This window comes from Orussus abietinus, unplaced genomic scaffold (assembly GCF_000612105.2).
Source record: "Orussus abietinus isolate OABI.00-Male unplaced genomic scaffold, Oabi_2.0 scaffold22, whole genome shotgun sequence".
In the NCBI taxonomy this organism is placed as follows: Eukaryota; Metazoa; Arthropoda; class Insecta; order Hymenoptera; family Orussidae; genus Orussus; species Orussus abietinus.
Genome location: NW_019394596.1, coordinates 853,634 through 879,712, shown reverse-complemented (window position 1 = coordinate 879,712; position 26,079 = coordinate 853,634). Strand labels below are relative to the sequence as shown.

Here is a 26,079-nt window from a genome sequence, read left to right as displayed (position 1 = left end):
CTCCTTGGGTTACAACAATTAACCTCAGAAACAGTCTTCCTCGTTCTTAGAATTCCTGGGAAAAAAAAAAAAAAATGAACGGGAGATCTAGCCTAGCAGAAGATGTCATCGGGATTCATTACTCAGAGAGACATGACGAATCTAACGCTGGGTTTACCCTTCCGATTTGCAGTCGACTATTAGCATTGGTTTGATTTTTTTTTTTTTATGTAATAACATTGTAGCTAGATTCTCGTTCGTTTTTTTAATTCAACGTTTCGCTCTCACAGGAGTGTAGGGGAGAATATAGTGGTTAGGGTGGGAAGCTTCACGGGGAGGTGTACGAAATTAAAGCGTATGAAAGTGGAGTCCGGTGTATGTAGATTTAGTATTAAGGCAAACACCGGCGCGAGTACGGTTGCAACATGGCGACAGTACAGTAATTCAGTGAAGCACTGTCGGCCCGAAACAGCGAAAACAACTATTAGCACATGGGGTCGGCAAGGAATCCCGCCAAGGAATTCAATTATTCGAACCAGCTTCCGTTCTTAGGGAACACGTCAGCGCGTCGGACCGTAAGAAATTTGGTTGCACGAAACGGCGTAATAGCCCATTGTACGAAACTTTTACATGAACATTAATCTAATCGGATCGAGTATGGACACTATACATAATTCAGCGGAGTGTTGGCAGCTTAGTCAGTCGTTCCAATTCGAAGCAAAGACTGACTAAGCCGACATTGTTGGGTGAAGTGCTGCGCCCCGTGCACACGTACCCTTGTTAAACGATGCAACTTTCTGACCATTCCGAGCTTCACCAAGTACGAATACGCACATATGAAAATTCACCCAATAGTGCAATATGAAAGGGTCATTATGCATATATATATTACTTGTTACGTACGTTTGTTATTTGCTATATACGTTTTATTTGAATGGACATATAGAATGACCCTTTCATATCACCTTAATATTCCTCTGATCATTCTCTAAATTCTCCCGTCTTTACATCTTACCCACGAATTTGGATCGTTCCGAGCACCGCCAAAGTCGCGTCTTCCTGCGATCATCGGCATCAGCGTTACGTTCGCCGTAAACGCAATGATGTTTCCACGACGAGACCCATCAAAGAGAGAAAAAGGGGGATAGAAAGAGAAAGAGAGAGATTCGATGGAATACGCCAAAGACCACTGACAGCTTCATTATCCAAATGAAGACGCATGTGCATCCTTTCCTCTCGGATGCACGCGCCAAACGTGTCGCTCTCCTTCTTCCGCGCGCTTTTTCTTCCTCTTATTCGCTCTTTTTTCGTCCCATTTCTTTCCCGCTCTTTTTTCCTTCCTCTTTCTCACCGACACGGTCCTCTCTCTCTCTGCTCGCCCTCGGCCGGTCCGACGACGTAGCGTGTCAGAGATTTATTAATTGGTGCTTAAACGAGCCAGTCTCGCCTCGTCCCCCTATAAATAAAAGGCTCTTAAATGGCGCAGTAATCCAGAGCCGTCTAACAGTAATAAACCGACTGACGGAGAACTACTCGGCCAACTCTCGCTACTCCTTCCCGAGGCGGAGGCTCTTTGTATTTACTACCGATTTCATCGGGGCCAGACTTTACTGGCCACCCCCCGAAAGAAAATAAAAAAAAAAAAGAAGGATAAAAAGAAAAACGAACCGACAGAAATTCGGACCTTCGTAAAAATCCCCATCGATTACCCCTAACGACCATTTTTTACTCGCAGTTTTTGCGAATTCTTGAAAGCATACCTCCTTCTCTAAAGACAGACACCTTTTTATCCTTTCCTCGACAATGTACTTACGTCTGTTTACCGTCACATGTACGTAGAAAAAAAGTGCACGGATACACGGTGTACAGCGAAACGAAAAAAAATTAAAGGACGTCGTGGACTACGGTATACGCGGCGTAAGATTCTTAAATAACAAGCTCAAGAAATATTCTTACCGTAGAAAGTGAATTTCGACAATTGCAGTAACCGAGCGCGTAGAGTACTTCATCGAATTAGACGTGATGTAAGGAGGGAAATAAACCCATCGCGGGGCCGGAAGTCCTCGATTCGAGGAGACAATCGCGACGCGGATGTGGCTGCATCGATGCGAGTCCGCCCATATGCAACATATGTACGCAAAGTGCGTACAGAAAGTGCAGACAGATGCACCGCTCGTAACGTAAGTAGGTACGGGAAGCGCGCGTGCGCCGTAATTGAGGTGCCGCTACCTGGGGGTGATTACAGGTACGGGGTCCTGACAGGATCGAAAAAGAAAGAGAAACGTGGAGGGAACCCGCGGGTTCCTTTATGGAGACGTTCGTATACCCGAAGATAACGCAAGGTCCATTATCGGGATCCCGACTTTACCGACTCCCGAAGTGCGTGGAGGCGTTTTCGTCAAGAGAACGGCGTAACTAACGAAACCGAGTAGGAATGAAATTTAACCGAGTAAATTGGACCGGCAGCGATAAAGTGTCCGCCGGCGTTACTGATGGCACCGTTGCGAAATCAAGTGCAGGACGTGCGTAACTAAATTTAGTCCCATCCGCCCGTTGTCGCGGTGTTTACTGAAAAAACGACGTACGACCCCGTTAACCCGTCTTACACCCTAGACTCGTGAATATAGATGGTACTAAACTCGCGTATCTTACGGTACGCCCGGTATGAGCACTATCCGAGTTGGGGAAATAACCTCGAAATGATTCCATTACCAAGTGCTATTTTAAACCCCCCCTCGTGGGGCGAATTTCGGAGCGAGATTAGGAATTGCGATATCAGGAATTATTTCAGGAAAGTCGACGAGATGTGTTCGATGCGAGGCGGATAAAAGGGTCGGTTTAACGTTAAAATGAGCGAAAATGTATATTAACCGAGGCTATTGGGTAAATAACGAGACATCTTCTTCGGGTCGTTAAATTACTGGCCCTCTTCGGTCTCGAATCGGCATCGCCGATAAGGGGGTCGCTAACCCTGAGGTAATGCATCCCCATGGCGAGTGGCATCGGATAAGCAATCGTAGCCGATAACCCAGACCAGGGTGTTCCTTTGAGTCTCGCAGACGCGCCTCGGGTTGTACCGAGAGCCCGGGGCCTATTTTAGGAGCCCTGGCTAAAATAAAGTGCAGAGGATCGTCTGCTCGGTCGGGCCATGCGACTCCCCGCGAGCCCTTCCACGTGGGGACGGAAAGGCCACGCCACTTGAAAGGCCGGTCCATAACCTCTAATCACGAATCTCACGATAACGAGTCATAACTTCAAGCAGGCCAAATTTACGGTCGATTTATTGCGACCACCAGGAAAATTAAAGGAAGTACGTATAATCGAGACAATGTGGTTCGGATATAAATTAAGTCTTTAGAACCGCTACAAAGGAGTTAGGAAGGGACTCGCTAATCGGTAACCCATTACCAGGGGACGATACGGCGATGAGGGATTCTCATGGTAATGGTTAATTCTCGGTGGAGAAACGCCCTTTCCCGTGGTGCCGTGTCTGGAGTTTGACGAAACTATGGGAGGGAATAAAAAAAAAAAAGAAGATCCAGGAGAAAATAGAGAATAAGCAAGTCGACCGGCTGAAAGGAGGAATGCACGAGCGCTGTTGCGCTCGAGTGCCCCTCGAGGGGAAAAGTGCAGAGGGGACTCAGGATGCACCTGGCAGACCTCCTACGCCCTGTATATTTGTACAGGGCGCCCGCAACGTGCCGCACCGGCTCTACAATGGTGGTCTTCTCGTTTCAATGGCCCAACGATAGAATGTATTATGCATTATGTAGAAATGCGTGCCCTACCGTTTTATCGCGGTGTCTCGCCGTCAAGTCTCATCCCCGGAGAGGAAAGACCGTGGCTGAAGAATACCCTCCTCTCTGTTTTACTTATAACTGCGGATGATATGAATCACGGGAATACGGTAACTCCTCTATTTACATAATTTCGTGGGATCCGCGCCATTACGTGATAGTCATGTCGCATCCCCGAAGAGGAACCACCGTGGAAAGGAAGATGGCCTCCTCTCTATTTTATTACTTATAAGTGTGGATGATATGAATCGCGGGAATACGGTAAATCCTCGATTTACACAATTTTGTGGGAACGTCCTTGGTCGCATTATAACGTGATAAAATGATCTCGGGAGAATAAAAGGCAATGAAGTATCATCCATTGTACTCGCGGTACGGTAAACTTGCATATCACTTCTCTGCGTAATTGCCTATCGGTTCGTTGAATTACGTGAGAGACGTAAACTCGGCAGAAGTAATAAGAAAAGTGTGAATTTACTCTATGTGTCGGTAAAAATATATAATTTTTTCCGAGAGGAAGAGCAGTCGTAAAATATGGGGCGCATAAATTAAAGTTTGAATGAGCTTATCTGGAGAGTTGAATGAAAGACGATATAAGAGCGGTATCGGGTTCGCGTGGTATCTCTGTCGAACACACGTTTGCACGCTCACAACAGTCTTAATAAAATTAATATCTACGTAATATTCGCGACTGGTCTTCCGAGACTTTCGTGTAACCTCCTCGTAAATGAACACCGGAAGTGCAGTGGTTATATTCCAAGTTCGCATGACAATTGCTGATAGGACATAGTTGAGATTTTTCGTGTGTACCGGTATATCGTTTCAAGTTTACGTCCCTTAGGGGGAGCTCGGCTTATCGTATCGGTAGGTTTGGTCTCGCCCTCGCACGATTCCGGTGATTAGATCTTATACGAATTGGTGACTCAGAAACGAAGCCAGGGAAGCCCGAAAAATTAGCGCGACGAATCGGTACCTCGACATTGTCGATCCATCTTGTCACTAGCTTGCAATTCCTCTCAAAGCAGACATTTCAGGGAAAGGGCGTACCGACAGAAAAGGGCCAGAGACAATTGCCGAAAGTGCTTTCGGGATGATTGGTGGCCCTCGTAATTCTTTCGGAGATAGATTGAAATAGACATCCTCGATGTGAGAAATCTTACTGCACCCGGTATGGTCATTAGGGAGGAAATCAGACAGAGGTGTTGCACCCGTGCCGCAATCGATAACCATCGCCTGCATAATAAATCATCTCGTGTCCGCAAATGACAATCACGTTTTGCACGTTGCATTTTTTTTCTTCTTCTTTTTCTATGCCCACGATCACACGCACAGAAGAGAATCCCGTGGGAAGTCGAGATATCATTTCTATTCTGAGATAGTCTGAGATATCGATGTTTTTTTATAATTAACCCATTAGCTTTAATCCCAAGCCGGATGTAGCCCCTCGAATCGAGTCATTCTTCTAAATTGCACGCACAACGGGTTAAATCGAATATTCAAATTCGGAGATAAAAAAGATCTCCTCGATCGCGGATCCTGAAGTGTACCTGACGATCAATCCACAATTTCCAATCCTATTAATTGAATGCAAAATTTTCGTCTTTTCGAAAAGAACATCTTACACGCTCTTTGTATTAGTTCGCCGACTTGACCGAGATGACCGTCATTTTTTTAGGATCGATTGTTAAATCGATCACTGCACCGGATACACTTAGCCACCTCGTCTGCATAATCGGTGCAGCTTAAAAGCTTCTCGAATGACATACGGGTTCTTTATCACCGCGAAGTGCTTTCGGATGTACGATACGCGAACTTCCTTTCGCTTTCTTTTTTTTTATCAGAACTCCTCATACAGCGCCAAAACGTACCGAATTACCCTATTATTTTATTAAACATAAACCGTAGACGGAATCAAGCGTCTTTCAAGACTAATCAGGACATATCAATACTTTTCTCATTCATCCATTACTTCCCACGCACGCCCACGATCTTGATTTATTGTTAAAAATAGCCGTAGAAAATTCGATATGACGTATCACAGCCGAGATCCACGTGCCGCATAACTCGATGCCCCCGAAACCTAATTTCTTTTTAATCAAATCATCGTTACACATCGTAACGACGACCGCTCGATGCTTGCTGAACAGCTACGTTAATTTGCATACATTACCTCGAGCAAATTCGAAACAAAATCCGGGGAATTAATTGCATAGCCGATGATTAGTCTCGTTGGCAAATAGCCAAAGCGAATCGTCAAGAGTACCGTGTACTCTTGACTGTTATTTAAGGTAAACAAATTATGCACCATATGTGACTCACGAGTGACAACTAAGTTTACCCGTAATCAATAGTAATGAATGGTCTCGATTAAGGTGGGCTCGGAAATAAATCCCACCGCCGCAGGCTTATTAATATACACAGGTGCACCTCCCCTCAGGAATATTTATAACCACCCAAAATGGAGCACCCTCGACAGTGGATATTACTCCGCTGTCGAGGGTGCTCGAATAACCACTAAAGTTGCTGTTTTATAACAAGCGTATAACCTGCAACTAAAATTATTAATAATTACAATCATGGAGTGAAAATCCCATTCCGGGTGGATGGTATAATTTCGAGAAAAATGGACGACTGAATGCGCCGTTGTCTCGTCCGCAGGACGTTATGAATCGTCATTTTTTCCATGGTTTTGCCCATGGAGAAAATTTTTCATTCCTTCTGACGCACTGATCTCCTATAATCGACGGCAATGGACGGTCTATTCGATCTCGATGAGTCAAGCTTAATTGATCGTATCGCCGTATAAACTCCGTTTAATTTACCGACTACGAGAGGAGCGTCTTGACATGCCTCCCGACTTAACGTCGGAGTAAGTCTGTGAACGAACCCTTTGTTCCTCCCGATGAATACCCCGGTTGATTATTCTCCATCGAGTTTACACAAAAGTCCAGTATAATCTGCCGAAACTCTGTGACCGTTTGTCGGAAAATCGCGTACGATCAAAGCCGCGATTTTTCCAAAACCTACAACTCGCATATAGATTGAAATGATTTATGATTATGATTTAAAAAAAATCGTTACGCGGATAATGGTTTAGAGAAGACCGTGGTAGGAGCAATTTTTCTTGACAAGTTGCACAGAACGATAAATAAAGCCCCATGTTGGGGTTAATAATAATTCCATAAAATAGGATCAAGTAACTTCTTCTTTGGCGCGGTTGTTGCCGGAAAATGTCGCTTCGGTGTCCTCGTTGTTAGCGGAGGAATGAATAAAAAAAGGAAAAACACGTATATCGACGTTGCGATCCTTCACTTACCTTAATCGAAGCGAGTCGGGAAATCCTGCATTCCTCTTCGCGAGTCGTTTGGTCGTCTCGATCAAGTCTACGTACACACCGGCACCATTTGGGGAACGTTGTCACGGTTCCACCGGAGGATTTAGCGGTCGTCGAGAGATTGGTCCATCCGCGGGGACGCGCATCGCCGGTACGACACGTTGCCGGCAAGCCGCGGGCTCCGATCTCGCGTAAGCCGACGCACACCTCACGCACTCCGCATCGCACTGTGAATGAAAACGATCGCGGCGAACCGGCCTGTTTTACGGCACCGGCGCCGGCACCCGGTGGTTGTCATGTACACAAGCCGCGGCAACCAATCACGTCGCGCCCCGCCGGCCAACGGCCAATGGCGGGAACGGTTCGAACGGACGGTTTACCGACCGGCCGGCGACAGCGCCACCTGCTCCAGGCATATCAACGGAAGGTTTGAAAGAAACGTATCAACCATGAAATAATAACCGATGCCTTGATAACTAATGGCAAAATGAAACAAGTAACAAGTTTTCCTAAGGTATGAAAGGTGGTTTCAGTGATTATTATCCAGACGTAGAGAGGTTATAACTGCGGGCAACTGATGGTAACCGAGTCGTACGAAGTAGTACTCACGGTCGCCGCTGAAGGACGCCATGAGGCTAGGGAGATGTTAAGTGATGATACGACGGTAAAATCGATGGCGTGGAAATCAATGCTTATATCTCAAATATTTCCGACTGCAGAGAGGGCATAAGGTGCTTGTGCATTATCTTCGGGATTTCTTGAGCAATGGTGAGTACCCCTCTATTTTCTGTAGCTCAGTTCTGGAAACACACCTCATATCAGATTCCTAGAATGCAGGACTTCCCTCGAGAGTTCAAATGAATCAAAAGATCTTCGAGTGAAAGTTTCTTAATTTCGATAGGAGTAAGTAACTTTTATATTATTACTAAGTTGCAATAAGTGGGGCTCGTGGAAGCGTGAGTTTTCCCTCGGTCGATTAATCTCACCTTAGAAATTAGCGATTCACCGCGATCGCGCGGTAAGTCGAACGCATTAGTGGCCCATTACTCTGCGGATCGGTTAACGGTTCAAAGTGGGTGCGCGCGCCGCAGGAGGCTTCCGATTGGTGCGCTGCAGGCGTCACGTGATCGAGCCGCCGCGCGCCGACCAATCAGCGCGCGGGAGAAATCACATGCGGAGAGCGGGAGCACGACGCCGCATTCAGTGCAAGCTGGTCCGTCAGTACGGATAGTCGCGCGCTCCCTGTGCTCCACAAAGACCGAGGCTGAACCGCGGGCACTGGAGACGAGCCATGCGACGTCGTGCGATCGAATGAGCCAAGAAAGTGCGACTGCTCCACTCGACCGACTCTTCTGCTCCGTTGGTCCGCCTTCGATGTTCCACCAGCCAACGAAATAATCGCGCCAACGACAACCGGACACGGATACGGCTACGAAAGTGTCTTCTCGCAGACCCGGAGTTTCCCCTTCAGGTCAACCGATCTACTTTAAATCTCCGTTGACTTCAGCCACATCTCGCCACCAGGTTTCGAGAATTGTAAGTACCCGGAACACCTCCACTGATTTTCTAACACTTAAGGTGATATATACGTACCAAAAATTCAACATATTTATAAAACTTTCTGGCAAACTGGGTGCACCGAATTATCTGAAACCTTGACACGTGATCGTGGAGAGGCTCTAAGGAAGAATGCGCTGCTCGTGAAATTTCATTTTTTTCGAGAAAGAAAATTTTGCATTTATAAGAGAACCCAAAAAAGATATTTTTTAAATAAAGCAAACATAGGAAGCCGTCGATCGTGATCGAGAGTCGGAAATTACTCGGACATTTCGTGATTATTCAGCGTTCTGAATGCTGGATTCGTCCACGTGGTCGCGAGTCTGCGAAAGCCAACAAAGCACGTTGTTCCAAAGACTCACTTCCAGTAAAAACAGATCTGTCGCAATTTAGTCCCCACCACCTACTTTATTCTCACAATCGGCGAGAAGTAAACAAACACGTGCTCTCTTATTCACGCAGTTACGCACGTTATCAGTATACAATACAATATGATAAGTGGGAGCAACATTGAAATATTTTACCATCCTGGCTTATGATAAATTATCTTCCGTTTTTTCATTCTTAAGTTCCACCTGGATGTTCATAAACGTGAAGTGAAAGCATTCCTCGTTGATTAAAATTTTCCTAATTATTTTTTTTTTCTTCATGGACCACCTGGTGGGACGAACTACTTATTCGCGGATAAATCCTAAGTGTGGAATTGCTTGAGCGAGTTATCAGCAGCTCGCTGATAATTGCCGGACGCACTTATGGGCCCATAGTGCTGAAAGGGTTAAGGAGGTTTGAAACGATTCGACACACTCAATTCGGGGAAAAGTTTCATAAACGGGACCTCTGTGTGGCCACTTTCACATCACCTTAACCCTTACTCCAAGAATCGCAAAATTTGGTTAACGCAGAGAAATATATTTAAATATGAACAATGGTCGGACCGGGAAGAATAATCAATCTTTCTGTGGCAGGGATTAACGTAGAGCAAATTCCCATGGATATTAATGGACGCTGATTAAAAGTCGCGGTGAAATTTAATGTATTCGTTCGCGGTGGAGGGATGATTAATTTTCGACGGCCTTGCGGCGGTCTTAAGGACGCTCAATGTTGAAGTCTTGAGCGATTTCTGGGTGAAGTTTTACCGGCAATGGCTGCTGGTGACGTCACGAGGAGAGAGAGCGAGCTTAAGTAGGTTAGGTGCCCGGTACGTCGGACACGAGACGATCGCCCATCGACTGTACCAAATAGACGGGATCCATGTACACGTGGTGTACAAAGAAGGTCTCGTTTAGCGGTCCCGAAGCAAGTCTTTGGACTTAACATGTTTTTTATGCTAACGCGAGCATAACAATTCATACAACATAAGAAACGAAACGTTTGGGAGGAAGAATTGCGACGGAATTTACGAAGAGGACATGGACGCCGGTGCAAGGAAGACCTTGACCACTTTCGAGGTTTTTCGTCATTCGGGTCACATTCTTCGAGTCCACGTCCTCAAACGATTCAATTAGGTCCTGTTCGACCTCATCTCCAGCGAAAGTATATCATTGGTCGGTTTACTGATCTTCGGGAAATTTTGTTTAACTTTTTTCTTTTTTTTTTACACCCGAGGGAAATAGTAATCGCTCTGGTGAGATTCGAAAAGCGGTTCTCGCTCTGTTGTACTCTTTTTGTACGACAGGAATTCCTTCGTTTCAATTTTCAAGTACTGACATTCGTGATTCCTCGCCGGTGGCAATCGGAATAGGAATTCGGAGTCCTCGGTCATTGATAATGAATAGAAAGAAAACTGGAATTCTTGCGTCATTACAGGCGTCGGTGTAATTACGGGGAGTCTACGGAATACATTAGCAAGTACATTGACTCCAAGGCCGGGGACCACCTTTCGAAGCTGAGCTTCTTATCGAAGTGTTTAGTGCCTTTCCCTTGGTTTAGTCTTTCCAAATGTTTTACCCGGCTCGATGATATAACTTAATCTGTTAATGGTCAAGTGTGTTACCATTATGGTAATTTATTACGACGACCTTAATTTACCTACCTTTAAGGTGTTTCACGTTAACTGCGGGCTCTGTTCACGATTCCGTATTGATCTCTGACATACTTTTAATCCATTGTTCCGATTTCATCTGCTCTACCGAGAAATGCCTCCATTAGTCCCTCGAGCAACTGGCGAGTCGCGCTTGGAGCAAAATGGGAAAAAAAAGAAAAAGGAGAAAGCAGTAATTAAAACGCGGTTTGAGGACTCAAATAAAAGATACTGTTTTAAAGAAAGAAGAAAGAGGAAAAAAAAATATGGTGACGGCATTTCGGGAAAACTAGACGTTATTTCTGTTTTTAATTGCACAAGGGTAACACGCACTAGTACTCGCAAGCGGAAAAAATTAGTTTGAATACTTAGAAGGAGTCGTAATAATTTCACAGTTGGACAAGAGACAGTGTCGCAATCGACGTTAATAACAAACTCGTCGGAAACGTAACGTGACACTTAGTGTGCAACGTGCTGAAATTCCACGGTGGCTTCATAATACTTATGTTACCCTCGTTTATATAACGACACTCGGTATTTGCCCGACTTCCGACCTGCTGTACTTCTTTGACGATCATTTATAAATTTCCTAATAAAAAGGAATAAATTTCACGTGCAAGCACTTCGTCGCGTTAAATTTCTAATTTTGGGTTATATCGCATCAGTACATGTTAAGCTAGACTTCGGGTGCATTTGTATGTAGTTTGAAATGTAGCAATTCATTGATGACGCAGAATACAGGAAATGAACGCGCAGTTTAGACACAAAGCACTGGGCAACAATACGTAAGCCTTTTTTTTTTATTCTACAGCAACTGCACCTGCATCGCGTGACACGATTCAGTTTCTGAAACTATCGTGGAGCATTCTTTTAGTACTTCTAATGGAACGTGTCGGTCACGTGATTGAGGGGTCCTCGCAAAAAGAGGTTAGCCCATGGAGTGTAATTATAAAGGAACGGAATTAAATGTAGTCCGCGAAAGGGAGGAGCGGAGAGAAACGGAACAATGGGATCAGATCTGGTACAAAACAGTTGAAAGTTGAACGAAATTAACCTCGGTGAATTTTTACTGAGAAATAATGACGATCCTTCGTCTTTTATGCGTTAACACGATTACTGGGATTGTCGGTCACCGTGACCTGTTAATTGTATTTAATATTCCGCGGTTCTTTAAATCTTCTGTCGGAAATTAGAATGAAGGATATTACGCTGTACGATACCGTAAACGTGGGAATATATCTAGTCCTAATTGAAGGATGTTAACGTTAAAAGCCGTGACGTTAATTGCCCGGCGTTTACGACACTGGTCAACCTTAGGGGACGGAAAATGCATTAGGGACCCGGGAAATTTTCTAGGATGGCAGTGAAACCTTTTTGCTTTCCCAAACGCGAGGAAAGCTGAGCGACCGTGAAAACGTGAGTGCCTTAGAAAAGGCGTTACGCAATTAGATATCATATCGTTGGAACATATTTCAACCGTCTTGTGACAAAGCGGCCATTTTTAAAATACTCGACTCGTAGATTTTCCTCGGCCAAATTATGTACTTTTCATACCTCTAACAGTTAATTGGAGTTTCTTTCATCCGATAGCGTGTAATTGGAACGGAAAGGAACGTCGCCTTGCCACACGTCTAATTGTCGGCCGTGATAGGGGGTATCAATTAGTTGGTGATAGGAATAATCCGCAGTTAATGGACCCTCGATTTTGAAAACCGGTGCCACGAGTCGACAATTGCTGCAATCGGTGCAATCGAGAGCAGGGGAATTAATATGCCATATTACCTTGGGGATTTTCTAATCGAGAGCGGAATTTCTCGAGAGTGTACGCACTCATCGAATTGAAATATCGCTAACCACTGTAATGTCGATTTCTTCCACCTCCTGGTGTGCCTCTTTCTATTTTTATTCCGCCACAATTTCTCTCGGAAGAAAACAAAGGTCGCTTTTAGTTTAGCGCGGGATATTATCCGTTTCCACCCTGCTCTCTTACATGCGCCGTTATCACTTGATTCTACGTGGACGCGGATAATAATTCGTCACTTACGACCGAGGAATGCGGATAAATTGACCTTAACCGTCATAAGAGCACGTTAAACCGGAAAACTTCGAGCCGAATCTGGTAGGATGTGAAAGTTGGACTCCTACATCGGAAATGGCACCGGCCAGAGCATCACCTTGATTTCCCTTAATAAGATCTTGGAAAGCCATTTGAACTCCGGATAAGATCTCTAATCGTGCGAATAAGGCCGATCCGACATACGTAACTTGGCGGACGATTTTGTAATTTCGCTATGTTACGAAATATCGGAGTAATCGGTAACGCACGGATTGCCCTAAACTGAGAAGACTGAGGTACTTGCAATCAAAGAAACGTGTCTATTCAAAAATGACTCAAGTGAAATTGTCAATGTTGGAAATAATTATTTCTTTGCGGGAATTAAAAGTGAAGTACTTTCGCAGGTAAACGAAAAATGTGGAAATAAGTAAAAATCTAGTAGGTTCATATGTGGGTAAAATTGATTCGCCTCCAGTTGTACGTGCGAAACGGTCTCCACGTAGGTTAACGAGATAACTTTAACACCGTCTGAGAATTGAACTCGGGTTATTTCATAACCGCTAGGAAATCCACGGAGTTGCATTGGAATTCCTCGGTACTCGGAATTTATTCCAATAGAAGTGAGGGTTTTATTTACATGGGAATCAGAGCGGTAGGAGAATCCCCGAGGTACCGATCGACCACTTTTTCTACGACGTCAAACTACTTAATCATCGGAGAAAAGTGAAGTTACGTTCATGCTTCGTTTAATTAGGGAGTCCCGCTCCAGATCTCGCGGAATGTATTTATTGTCGGTTTTACTTTAGAAGGGGCAAAGGCATTCGGTTAGGGTTCGGGATTTTTCTGCGATTCCGTAATCGGGATCGAATCATCCCACTATGTGCCCTTCACGGAAGACTCGGCCGCAAGCGGTTCCGCTTCAAGTGGAGGCGCTTTACGAGAGGATACTCTTGCTTTGATTTTCCCGGATGGTTTTTCTTCTACGAGGATCTTATTAACCGGAGGATATCATCGGATGCTGGGGTCCGAAGTGTCCGACGAAGCTTGAGATGATTTCCATAATGATTTTTATATTAATCCCGAGGATTTCCCCGACGATCCGGACGAGATCGGTGAGCGGCGAATTCACGCACGTTGTCGTAGCGATTTTTCCACGACGTCGTAATTTCACTTCAACTCGAAGTCGTACGGGCCAGCTGCAAGTGTATGTAGGTAATTGGGTGGCCGATGTTTCCATCGCCGAGCAAATGTTGGAAAGTAAGGGATCGCCCGCGATTTTCACGCGGACGCGAAGGCGAGTCACCTTGCGGAGACGGTGCGGAATTTGCGCTTTCAATTTTCGAGCCTTCGTTAGAATATAGAAATTTAGAATATAGAGATTTCTCCCCTTTTTTAGCTCAATAATGCGTGCGATTTTTAATGCTTGCAAGGATTTTGAAAAATCGCAGGAAATTCCAGGCTAAAATTGTAGGAGTCAGGGAAATAGGATACGTGTTCACTTTTTTATTTTTTAATATATTTTTTTTTTATTTCTTTTCTTCTTAAATTATGCAATCGTAACTTGAACGTCGAGCAACGGTGCTTGCAACGTATCCTTACGCAATATTAATTGACCTCTGTATTAAGGCCAAGTAGCTGTTATTCGAGAGCGTTAATTATTTAAGGGGTGATGCACTTACGTACTTACTATTGTCCGTGGCTTGGCGCTACTATTCCCACCGACTTCTTTTGCAACATGCGTTGCGTAAATCCTTGTTGGCTTGCCATTTCGATGCAAATCCATGAGAAATCTTTGAAGAAAGTTCAAGAGAGAAGGGTGTTCCCTTGTGGATTTACGTGTAATTAATATCTGACGTCGCGATGGATAATATCTCCTACTCGGATTGTAATAACCAACGTAAGCGATGAAAATTGTTGTTTGTGGCCTAGGCCCGATTATCAACTATTCAAGTTACTACTACTGAGTCAATTGAAACGTCCAAGTGGCCTGGCGAATGATAACAATTTATTTGCTACACATGACGTAGGTCATACTCTATTCTCTTCCTGGGATTTACTAACGCGTGATTGTAGAAAGCCTCGATAATGCTATCGCGAGGTTACGTACTTTCATGAAGCGTGTATGCATTGGAATTTGCGATGTTTGGTGTGACGATTTTTATCGTCAGACCAAACAGATCTTTTCTGAGTACCTCCCAAGAAGTGCGGAAAACTGATACGTACATTCATGCATGAACATGTAGATAAGGGAAATTATTTCTCGGCGAGGGAAATTGTACTCCATGGAGAGTACTTTAGATGATAAGTGTGTATCTATCGAATGATTATTTGAGGAATGATAACCCGAGCCAAAGTGACCCAATGTGCAAAGTGGGCGCAATTGGCGACGATAATGGAGCGAATTTCCGGGTGCAAATAAAGAAAGTGGAACATCCGAGTGATAGCGACGGCGGTGACTTCACTGCCACTCGGATGTCTCGTTTTCGCGAGAGGAAGATATCATCTTGCATGTCCGAAAACGGAATTTTCGAGTCGCGTGACAGCCGGAGGTGCAACGTTCTCCGATCGCCCCAATAAAAATGTAGGACGCCGGATGTGTATTTCCAAAAGAATGTCGAAAAGGAACCTAAAATCTGCATCCGAGTATTTATAGAGCACGGTAACCCCTATTTTTTAGCAAGACTGAAAGCGTTAAGAAAACGACTTTGATGCCACTTTCGTTACTTATTTGACTCGAAGGCAAAGATGTGATTAGTAAAACATGCGCGGGGAGTACCGATGACGAGATACTGCGGACAAGAAAAAAAAAAATGTTCAATTTCATTTTCTCCGGGCAATAGTCATTGAATGTCGCGGAATTGAGTCTTCCTCGTTTGCCTTGGTGGGTCAAATAACGGTGATTTGAGTCTCTCTCCCTCTCTCTCCTTCATCGTATGCTTATTCCCAACACTTGAGGTCGCTTAAATTCAAGCTGAGAACCACTGTCACGTAGTTAGGGGACTAGTCATTACTGTACATTCAAGTGATTCCAGGGGACGCGTAATATGCATCTCAATGTCGGGACATGTAGAGTTTACCGGGCTTTACGTTGACGCGGACACTCGATCAGCTGTTCGTCGACGCGGCTTCTTTGCACGTTCGTTCGCCTGTAGTACTTCGAAATAAAGGAGCAATTAATTATTGTAAATGGTTAATTCATAAGTACTGATGAGATATTTAAAATGAATGTCGAAGGAACGAGTTAAAATTAAGAAGAAAAAAAAAAACATTGAAAACAGCTGCTCTGTAAAGAGTGGAATTTGTAATATGGGAAAATTAAAGGGAGCCTCGCCCCCCCCCCCCCCCAAGTGTTGTGTCGTTTTTAATTGATAAAATGGAGAATTTGAAGTAATAGGATCAAATCATTGGTTGACGGAAGGCGAGGCTCTAATTTCTAGTTCGATACAGGTTCATGACACACATATAACTAACAGTACACCACCAAGGCTTGATAGACCGTTCACGTGGAGTCTTAAATGTAAATTAGCCTTTAGTAACGGTGGTATGTTTAACAACTGGGTTCGATATTGCCAAATCCCCCTGATAATGTCATCCTGGACGGTAATATGTAAGGAATAATCGACTTGATAGTACAGAGTCGTAATTAATAATTATTTAATTCTCAGAAAATCCAAGCGACTCGATTCAATCTTTGGCCCTCTTAAGTTTACACCTTTTATCTCTACCGTGAATAATTATATTCGAGGTGTGCAGATAATCGGCTGTGCATTTGAAAGAGCCGAAAGTAGGTTGGCCGAAGGGAAGTAAACTATGAAGGAAATTTTTTATTAAAAGTACTTTACTATGAGTTATATGGAAAATGATTTAGACTAGAGAGAACCTATGATCGAGGAAAGGATAAAAGTAAAAAAACGACAATAAGTCGGTGAAACCTAAGTTCAAGCATTAATAGATCCCTCGATCCATCACTCGATTTCTCAAACGCGAATGAAGGAAGTACCTGTCCGTTGTGCCGCCACGTTAAGCACTTATGCAGTGATAATGCAACTCTTCGAAACCTGGAGAGCATTCAGAGAAAGTACGTTTATACCCTTTATCGAGTATTTAATCGATCATTCGAAGCCTTTCTCGGCGCAATTATCAGCCGCGCGAAAACGCGAATAATATGAAATCCTTTACGATTTCTCGATAGGTTATTCTTCATAATAAATTTTCCTTGTTTTTTTATCTTCCTTTTTATCTTGTTCCAGGCAATCACACCAAAGAGTAGAAAATAGTATGCCAAATCAACGATGGACGAGGACAATCAGTTTCCTTGTGTTGTGTCTCGTCGTGTCACGATGGTGCGTCAATGGTACGTATAAATTAACAAAACTTGTATGCACCTTGGTGAACAGAAATGCGATAAGTATGACTTTAGCATCGACACATATGTCAACACCCTGTCGATACATCGTGCACGTATGTAACATGCATTTCTAACGAAGTGCATATCTCGAACTCGCGCGTCATTGTTGGGTAGGTCAAGGGCTGTCCTCAGTGTCGTATTTACGCGTGAAGAAACATTTATCGCAACACCAGGTCATACATTATAGAGTATTAGGGTATTCGAAGGTTATTAGAGTGCGATATAAATATTAGCTATTTTTTTTTCTTTTTCATTTCTTTTTTCATTCCTTCGCAGGAAGTCCAATTTTAGAGAGCCGGAAGCGAGAAGCGGAGATCTTGAACACCAATTGGACGCAGTTGGCTGACGATTGGATGAAAGCCAGGAGCCAACTTATAAACAAATCCGAAGCTCGTTATCTAGGATCCAGGGAAAGGTTCATGAACATCGAGACAATCATCAATGGAACCAGTCCGGACCAATTGTCAAGAGTAAAGGTAAAAAATGACAAGTCAAGGATAATCCGGAAGAAAAAAAAACATGTGAATCTCTCCGAAGCTCTTTTTCAAAACCTGAGCTCGACTTTAAGAACGAGTAATGATAATTGCCGCAAACGGTCCGGAACAAATAACGCGAGGGAAAAGGGCAACCTTGAAGATGAGCTTGTTACATCTCAAGGGATCGTGATTGACCCTAGGTCCAAGATCGATGGGTCATTGACAAGCGCATCGAACTTTCCTTTAAAACCTTTTTAAAATCTTCCTTTTTTAAAAAACCGGGGACACTTATCGAGACCGAACCGCTCAAAATTGCGAGCAACTTTCACGGCGGCTCGGATTTTATTCCTATGGCTCCTTCCGTTTGGTATATCCGTCTTTTTCCTTCACGCCTAAGAGGCCCGGATGTCTCTTTCGACTCTCACTTTCAATTTCAAAACACTTTCACCCGGGAGCAGCTGTCAAGTGCACGAGTACAGTGCACCGCGGGAACGGCGAGTATCCTTGACTTGGTCGTCGTAGGCCATGCGAGTAATGCGGGAAACGCGACCTAGACAATGAATACATAGTCAGGAGTAAATGCATGCAGAAGAGGGCGTAGATATGTCAGAAGGGTGGATGTTTAGCTGGAAATTAAACATTCGAGGAACGTATGGAGCTTTGTTAACGCTTTCCACTATACACGCGGATATAGTGCGGGCAGTGAAGCTGAATCGCGTGAGAGGCACCCATGGATAGGTAGAGTTCATTGTCTTCCGGAGAAAAATCAACGAAAGTTACTCGGAATACTCGCAGGCTCTTATTTTCTAACATGTTTCCGTAGCCATTAACGAATCTTATGAGCTAATACAAATAACTATGCATCCCTTCGCAGTTAAATTATTCACGGATGCTGTGGGACATGGAGCCATCAACGTCGGGCGGGCAGCTTTCTGGATTCGTGGACAAGACTCTTAAGCTCCTGGACCTCAGACAAGTGATGATAGAAGTTGAGACCTCGGTTATGTCCAAAGTGTCTTGCACCGCGTGCAAAGTTGGCGCGGGATTGTTGCAGAATTACATAAAGGCTGGAAAAAGCAAGGAGGAGATCATGAACAATATCTACCAGTTCTGCGTGTCACTGAAAATCCAGAGTTCGCGGGTTTGTCAAGGCATCACCCTGCTCTTTGGGGTAAGGAGGTCGTTTCATCGTCTTGGGCTTCAAGTTTACCTGAAATCTGTTACGAAGTTATGTCGAGCGAAGGTTTAAATCCGTTAATTCTCGTGTACTTTTTAATCGATCCTAACGACTAATTTGTTTCTTCAGGGTGAAGTGATCTATGTCATGAAACAAGTCGACATGGGACCATCGCAGATCTGCAGCTTCGTGATCGGCGATGTATGCGACGACGCATACAATCCTCAGCACGAGTGGGAGGTAGTTTTTCCTCCTGTGAAGAAACCACAGATTAAACCACCCATCCCGCCCGCGGAGGGTGCGCCTACCTTCAAGGTCCTGCACCTCTCCGACACTCATTACGATCCCTATTACCAAGAGGGCTCCAACGCCGAGTGCAACGAGCCGCTTTGCTGCAGGCTGACCAATGGTGCACCATTAACGGCTTCGGCAGCTGCAGGTCGATGGGGTGATTACAGAAAGTGCGACACGCCCAAAAGAACCGTGGATCACATGTTGAAACATATCGCCGAAACGCACTCTGTAAGTTAACGTGGACAATTACAAATTTTAAATATCTAGTTGTCTGGAGATACCTGCAACAGCTCTTCGGAATTATTCTCAAGCCTTTTAATTACATGACATAATGTGTTAGGTCGATTTAACGCGTATGTACTATGCTTAAGCCTTGAATTTGCAAATCCATAGAATTAAATCCTGTGGGAAGCGTAACTTTGGTACGGACATTATTGTCGTAACAATGAGGTAATGCAGGCGCGGTATAATGGACAATGAATAGCCCACCTAAGATGCGCACCGCGATGCAACCGAGTGATCCGCCCTTGCCCTGGATTAAAAAATACGTCTCAATCTGTCATTTTCTATCTTGATCGCGATTTCATGAAATGGGAGTAACTAATGCACTGTCATTGTAGGACATTGATTACATCTTATGGACTGGGGATCTACCACCTCATGACGTGTGGAATCAAACCAGAGATGAGAACTTGAATATTCTGCGTGACACCGTGACACAAATGGTGAAAATTTTTCCCAATATCCCAATTTTCCCGGCTCTAGGAAACCACGAGAGCGCGCCAGTTAACAGGTTCGTCGAAATCGGTCGCGTCAAATATGTCGAGTCCTTTGAGAAAATTGTTCCCCCGGTTTGGAATCGTAGCAATTATAATGCATCGTTTAATCCCAGATTTTATCACCGACGTAACGTAATCGACGGTGACTCTCTTGCCGTAATATGTTTCAGCTTCCCGCCACCAATTGTTCCCAAAGATAATAGCATCGAATGGCTGTACGATGAATTGGATAAACAGTGGCGACGATGGTTACCAGCTGGGGTCTCTCACACTGTTCGCCGAGGTGCATTCTATTCGGTCCTAATCAGGCCAGGATTTCGGCTGCTCTCGGTCAACATGAATTACTGTAACAATAAGAACTGGTGGCTCCTCCTTAACAGCACCGATCCAGCGAACGAACTTCAATGGTTGGTCTACGAATTGCAAGAAGCCGAGATTCATAACGAAAAGGTCCACATTGTCGGTCACATACCACCAGGACATTCGGACTGTCTGAAAGTATGGTCCAGGAATTACTATCGCATCATTAATCGGTAGGTACATCATTGACGAATATCCCATAAACGTGTGAACGTCATGGCTCGTATTATCCCCACGTTTAGATACGAATCGACGATAACGGCTCAATTCTTCGGTCACACCCACTACGACGAGATGCAGATATTTTACGACACATCAGACCTTAGCAGAGCATTAAGCATAGCCTATGTTGGACCCTCGGTGACGCCGTATTCCGACCTTAACCCAGGATATCGAATATACTACGTCGATGGCGATCACGGGAAAACAACTCGAGTAAGAGATTGCAAAATGAAGCGACATATTATTCTGACTTCGGTCATGAAGTTCATAAGAGCAAGCGTGAAACGCTGTTTGAACGTAAGCTCTCATTAATTGTTCCAACTTATAGATGGTGGTGGATCATGAAACTTGGGTGATGAACTTGAAGGAAGCGAATCTCTACGACTATCCGATCTGGTACAAGATGTACAATGCACGGCAAGCGTACCAGATGCCATCTCTTCTGCCAAAAGACTGGGATTCTCTGATAGACAAGATGACGAACGAGCCGTCGCTCTTCGACCTATACTACAAGTATTTTTTATGCGCCCCCTTTTCTTATCGCGTCAATGCAAAGCTCGGGAATTTACTGCAACCATTGTCCCTCTTCTTCTGTACCAGGCACTACAATAAGAACTCGCCTGTAAGACCTCAATGTGGAGACGAGTGCCGGAAGAGATTGCTGTGCGACCTCCGAAGTGGAAGGAGTCACGATCGCAAGGCACTTTGCCAAAGCCTCGAGTCAAGAATCGGCGGCGAGACCAGAACGGGCTGGCGAGCTTGGATTTACAATGGGATCGCTTTATCGTACGTACCAAATTGGTGGTTTAGGCCTCATCACGCGGGGGACACCGAGACTAATCAAGTTAACACGTAACTCCTAACCCATGTACACTGGTGGACATGAATGACTTCCTACGTATGCTCTGCGACACCATATCTGGAAGGAAGACATTAATGTTCGCTACTGTACACCACCAATGGTTGTATGGTACAAAATAGACCGGTGCCAATTGTGAAGAACCCATGTACAAACATGACATACATGTGTCAGATATGCATGGACATATATTCATATGTCCATGCAAAAATATCTGCACTGTTTTATAAAGAGATATGAGCTCTCGTTAATCCGTAACGTGATAATTACGTAAACGAAGCTTATTGACTACAATCATTAATCTGGATACACCCTTGCCGTTGACTAGTACCAAATAATACCAAATGTCCATATCCGGGTGGAATGACAATGGGAATAATATGGTGCGGTCTATTTATGTAGAAATGAAGACTAATTGTTAAGAAAGATAGATATTGAATGATAATTATATCGGAGTGGTGAAAAATCTGTGATTCATGTTTGTTTAGATATTTTATCACTAAACGCGTAACATCGATAGGTTATAGTGTACTTTTTACAAGGCTTAAGAGACGCTCATTTAGAAATACAATTTACAAATATCTAGATGAAGTACCACTAGTACCTTGAAGTATAACGCGCGGAAGTAAGGAAATATTTACTTGTAATTTTTATTTCAATAAAACACTGACTGCTATATGGGTTCTGGTTTCATGTTGGAAGTTTTGTTGGAAGGTTGGAGTTTCACGTTGTACATAGTATTTTGTAGAAGTCTAACTTTCAGCACTGCAGAATGTGGAAGCACTCATTTCCGTCACCTAATCACCGTCATAAATAACATGTACACGGTTTCACATGGATGTTACTTATTTAGTTATCATTACTTGTCATATATCAATTTTGTTCCTGTCACGAGATCAATGAACATTTGCAATTAAAACTGAGCAAGCAGAGGTTAAATTGTACATATCTTGGGTTGGTGTGGGCCATAATCTGGTGGTTCAATAGACGGTTCCTTGGAACATGGTACACAGTAAGTAACGTGCTTATGCACATTCAATGCCATTGTAAATACCTTCAAAACAACTGTGAATTCTATTCACGCTTATATTCTTAACGCCCTTATAACTAATTTCTTCTAATTTGCAGGATGTCGGTCGTGATGGCGATACCTCGATTTGCGTATAACCTACCGAAGTACGTTTTAGGTCTAGGCTAAAAATTCGGTGGGTTAGAAAGGATTTTATTATGTGATGAGAATTTGCGAATCGGTAAAAATTCCAACGGCTGGGTATTCTACGATGAGCCGAATGTCAAATGATCTCCAAGCTTCGTGAAAGTGCCCTAAGCCGTAGTTTATATGCACTAGATTATTTGAACGGCATTGCAAATTATATTAAGTGGATTAGAAATCGACGCATGTGTGCATTACAGATGTGATGAAAAGAATTGAACTGAACCCATGAAATACGTCCAATTTTCTAACAATATATGCTACGCAACTGAAAATAGTAGAAAACAAGCGAGCCGTTCAATTGTATATAAAGACGCAGATGTTTATTTATGCACACCTTGTGTTATAGCTGAATATATTAATTAGTAAAAATCTGCTTTGCATTTGATTCTACAGATAATGGGATTGTTATTTTAACTCGGCTTTTCTCAAAGAATTCGAACCTCTGAATTCTTTGGCATTATTAATTAATAATGAAAGTATCATAAGGTACGATCATACAAATTTTAGAAAAGATACACAGTTAGATACTTTTGTAATGTAAGATAAAATTGTTGACCACTTTGTTAAAAATCGTTTGTAAATCCTTAAGTATACTTACTCCTTGCTAATTATCACCTAATGTATATGTACAGAAATAACGTGCGCCTTCGTATAGAAAATTGTCTTAATAATTTATTAATTATAATTCTACAATTTGCTTATCATAGACCAATACAATTTAGATAGTACTTACATTAATGCTTGAATTTCAAAATTGAAGATAAAGTTACCGTGGAATATGACTATATATTACATTTTAGGCCACATTCTCCTATAACCATGATAACATCTGCTATGATTGTAAGATCTTGATATTACAAAGCATGTGATCTATAAGAATCTATCACTTTTAACTTTATCTTAATTTTTTTATCTCGCATAAATTAAAAAAATATCTCAGCTTAGGTACGAGGTCACCAATTTAGGACACCATTTTGTACACCGCGTGGCACGTCACTTACAAATTCTCAATCGCAGTATGTGACCAGGAAAAATAGTCACGACGATAGTAATTTCAAGCGATGCCAAAACATTCATCGAGTGTTATTACAATTTCTAGAATTGAATATGTATATCTTCTGAGTCGTAAACCTTTACTTGCAACACTATTCAAGTGAGTTTTTCAAATCCCTTAAAAAACGGGAACGTAATAAAAAGGAGAATACTAATTTTGTACATTTGCATAATTGGCGCACATAAGTGCTTAACACCTGTATTCGTTCCTGAGTATTTCTAACCGTTATGTTAATTTTGCGCCATTCGTGCACCGGCCACCACTGAATCTTCTTCTGCCATTAAATTATTCGTGACTCTAGTTTACTAAAGTCAAGGAATGATCGTCTTTAAAAATCTCTATTTCTAGTACAGCTTCATTTCGCCTTTGCAGCAGATCGGGGTCTTAAATTCCTCTTTGTCGCCTGATCAACTTCTGGCAGATCATCGTCTTCAGACAATGGCAATTTTTTAGCTGAAATGTCATGAGTTACACAATAATGGTTTGCCTTTCAAAATTGTATAGTTTAAACTTTTAAACAACTTACCATCTTTCTTTTTGGGCTTCTGCTTTGGCTTGAGCTTCGTAACGACTGGTACACTATTTTCTCGAGATCGTTTGATTTGCCTCTTTACAAAGTTATAGAGGAGATATGCTTGGAATACTCCAATTAGTCCCAAAGAGAAGAATCGAATAGCTGGACTGTTGAAGTTACCGGTAGCATAATCTAAAGTGGGCTCAATTTGTCCTAGGCCATAGAAAAATACTAAGCCTGTAAGGGCGATGGTTGCGACTCGGGAGAAGACAAATATAGAATTAGCTATGAGGAAAGCAACTGAAACAAGAAATTGTCGATTTATAAATATGCTATATAATTGTTTAAAGAACATTTTATTCAAATTATACCAAGAGGCCATACCTTTAGTTGCCTTCTCTCTCTGATCTACGAAATGAGTTACTCGAGCTGCATGTTGCAATGCGTCTCCTACATAATGTAGAACCAGTAAAATTACTCCCACATGTTGGAAGCTGCAAGTACAATTCACAAACAGTTATTAAAAGCTCAACGGAAAAATGGTAACAGAATAATGTGGCAAACAACTTACTTAAGGAAATAAGCTAAAAGTGTGAATGTAAGTCCAATAGTGGCATGGATAATTCTTGAAGACATCTCCTCCCTTTTCACACGCTGGAAATATAACTCCGGATAGCAGTGCAACCAATACGCAAGTTGGCCAACAAAGAATAGTTTCAGAGAAAATGACATCAAGCCTGGATAGTCTTCCCATAGAGAAGTAAAGTTTAGAAGAATATTATCCCTGCAAGAATAATGATACACATAAATAATTTACATTCTACGTATTGCTTTTAATATAATATTCTTAAAGTACGTACCTAACTATTATATCAATACCCCATATGGCGGATAATGTATAGAAGGTAATCAATTGGCTAGATTCATTAAACTTCGAGAGTTTAATTTTACTTAAATGCAGACGCTTTGAGATTTTCTGTAAAACAAATGGGAATGCAATTATTATAAAGTACAATTTTAGAAATTGTAACTATCTCTTGATTTATGGCATAAAGTGACTTACATCGAAAATATATTCCTGAAGAACTGCGTGCATAACAATGGTAATGAGAAAATAGAAGAATACTGCGCACGCATCCTTCCAACCAGTGGTATATTTTTGAGGTAATATAACATCTTCCGTCGAGGAAGGAATAGATACATTGTGATGAATGGCGATAAAAATATATGCCCAAGAAGAGGTAACCTAGAAAAGAAATTGGATAACCACGAGAATTGATTAGAACTCATGGCTGCCCTAAATCTTTCAAAAGTTGAATGAAACAGACACACATAAATTGAGTAATACCGATCAGACAATTCAGGAGCATATAGTTCATTGAAAGAACACTATGAACGGTCTAATACTATCCTGAATCACTTGAAACACTCCCGGAGAAAGTAGCATATGGATGGTCCAGAATGTCAAATTTGGAGCTTTCCAGAAAGAAATAACTAAGGCCTGTTTCATGTAACTTGTCGAAGAGAGATATAAAAACACTTATTACAATCAACCGATGGGATCGTAGTACTTGAAAACCAAGATTCTTGGTATACTGACCTGCACCATCAGTCCAACAACGAAAATCATAGCCACGCAAGAAATAATATCTGCGTGGTTTTGAATAACGAATTCATGGCTTAATATCGGAGGATTCTTGCTAGAGCTTTTCCGTCCCTTAACCGCAACCATTTTATCGATTTTATCGACAAAGATCAACACAGCGCGTACTAAACCCACTTACAATTCGACTGCCAGTGTCTCGGTACTTCAAAGAACACTTTTGGAGTGCACACCCGCACACTGTTCCCTACGAAGTGACCCATGCAAATGTACTGGAACGGGGACGACGTTCTCTGACGTCGCCGATGCTGGCAATGTGGCGCATTCTGCTATTACTTGTTGGCACTACGCTGATCAAAACAATTCCTTCTGTC

At 42.9% G+C, this 26,079-nt stretch overlaps 3 protein-coding genes across 6 annotated transcripts in view; 1 reads left to right on the top strand and 2 right to left on the bottom strand.

Moving 5' to 3' along the window:
• Nucleotides 1–7,352, bottom strand: part of LOC105702198 — a 35,243-nt gene extending 27,891 nt beyond the window's left edge. For all 3 annotated transcript variants that reach the window (XR_001104280.2, XM_012429578.1, XM_012429577.2), the window contains exon 1: nt 7,093–7,352. The gene's annotated coding sequence lies outside the window, so the exon portion shown is untranslated. The remainder of the gene's footprint in view (nt 1–7,092) is intronic.
• Nucleotides 7,353–8,317: 965 nt separating this feature from the next.
• LOC105702024 (sphingomyelin phosphodiesterase) lies at nt 8,318–23,413 on the top strand. Of its 2 annotated transcripts, XM_023432831.1 has the most exons (11): nt 8,318–8,646; nt 16,994–17,097; nt 17,428–17,627; nt 18,502–18,798; nt 18,934–19,326; nt 19,719–19,891; nt 20,048–20,410; nt 20,480–20,672; nt 20,788–20,972; nt 21,060–21,245; nt 22,447–23,413. In XM_023432831.1, exons 2-11 carry the CDS (start codon nt 17,022–17,024, stop codon nt 22,514–22,516), a joined length of 2,136 nt encoding a protein of 711 aa, XP_023288599.1. In that variant the 5' UTR covers nt 8,318–8,646; nt 16,994–17,021; the 3' UTR covers nt 22,517–23,413. The 2 variants fall into 2 exon arrangements, with proteins under 2 accessions (XP_023288599.1, XP_012284650.1); XM_012429227.2 differs by lacking the exon at nt 22,447–23,413 and having other exon boundaries at nt 21,060–21,996.
• On the bottom strand, nt 23,187–25,996 carry LOC105702026 (translocating chain-associated membrane protein 1). Its single transcript, XM_012429228.2, has 7 exons — nt 25,703–25,996; nt 25,166–25,348; nt 24,963–25,078; nt 24,674–24,886; nt 24,487–24,596; nt 24,115–24,402; nt 23,187–24,041 (listed from the first exon to the last, which is right to left on the bottom strand). The coding sequence occupies exons 1-7, from the start codon at nt 25,832–25,834 to the stop codon at nt 23,944–23,946; spliced, it is 1,140 nt and encodes a 379-aa protein (XP_012284651.1). The 5' UTR covers nt 25,835–25,996; the 3' UTR covers nt 23,187–23,943.
• Nucleotides 25,997–26,079: the final 83 nt, after the last annotated feature.

Excerpts from the sequence above, each read along its gene's own strand:
- LOC105702026 (XM_012429228.2), bottom strand. The coding sequence starts at position 25,834 with ATGGTTGCGGTTAAGGGACGGAAAAGCTCTAGCAAGAATCCTCCGATA. Across the intron at positions 25,349-25,702 it reads TTGTTGGACTGATGGTGCAG|GTTACCTCTTCTTGGGCATA; the intron begins GTCAGTATACCA and ends TTTCTTTTCTAG. Across the intron at positions 24,597-24,673 it reads CTTTTAGCTTATTTCCTTAA|CTTCCAACATGTGGGAGTAA; the intron begins GTAAGTTGTTTG and ends TTGTACTTGCAG.
- LOC105702024 (XM_023432831.1), top strand. The coding sequence starts at position 17,022 with ATGCCAAATCAACGATGGACGAGGACAATCAGTTTCCTTGTGTTGTGT. Across the intron at positions 19,892-20,047 it reads GAGAGCGCGCCAGTTAACAG|CTTCCCGCCACCAATTGTTC; the intron begins GTTCGTCGAAAT and ends AATATGTTTCAG. Across the intron at positions 21,246-22,446 it reads TACAATGGGATCGCTTTATC|GATGTCGGTCGTGATGGCGA; the intron begins GTACGTACCAAA and ends TCTAATTTGCAG.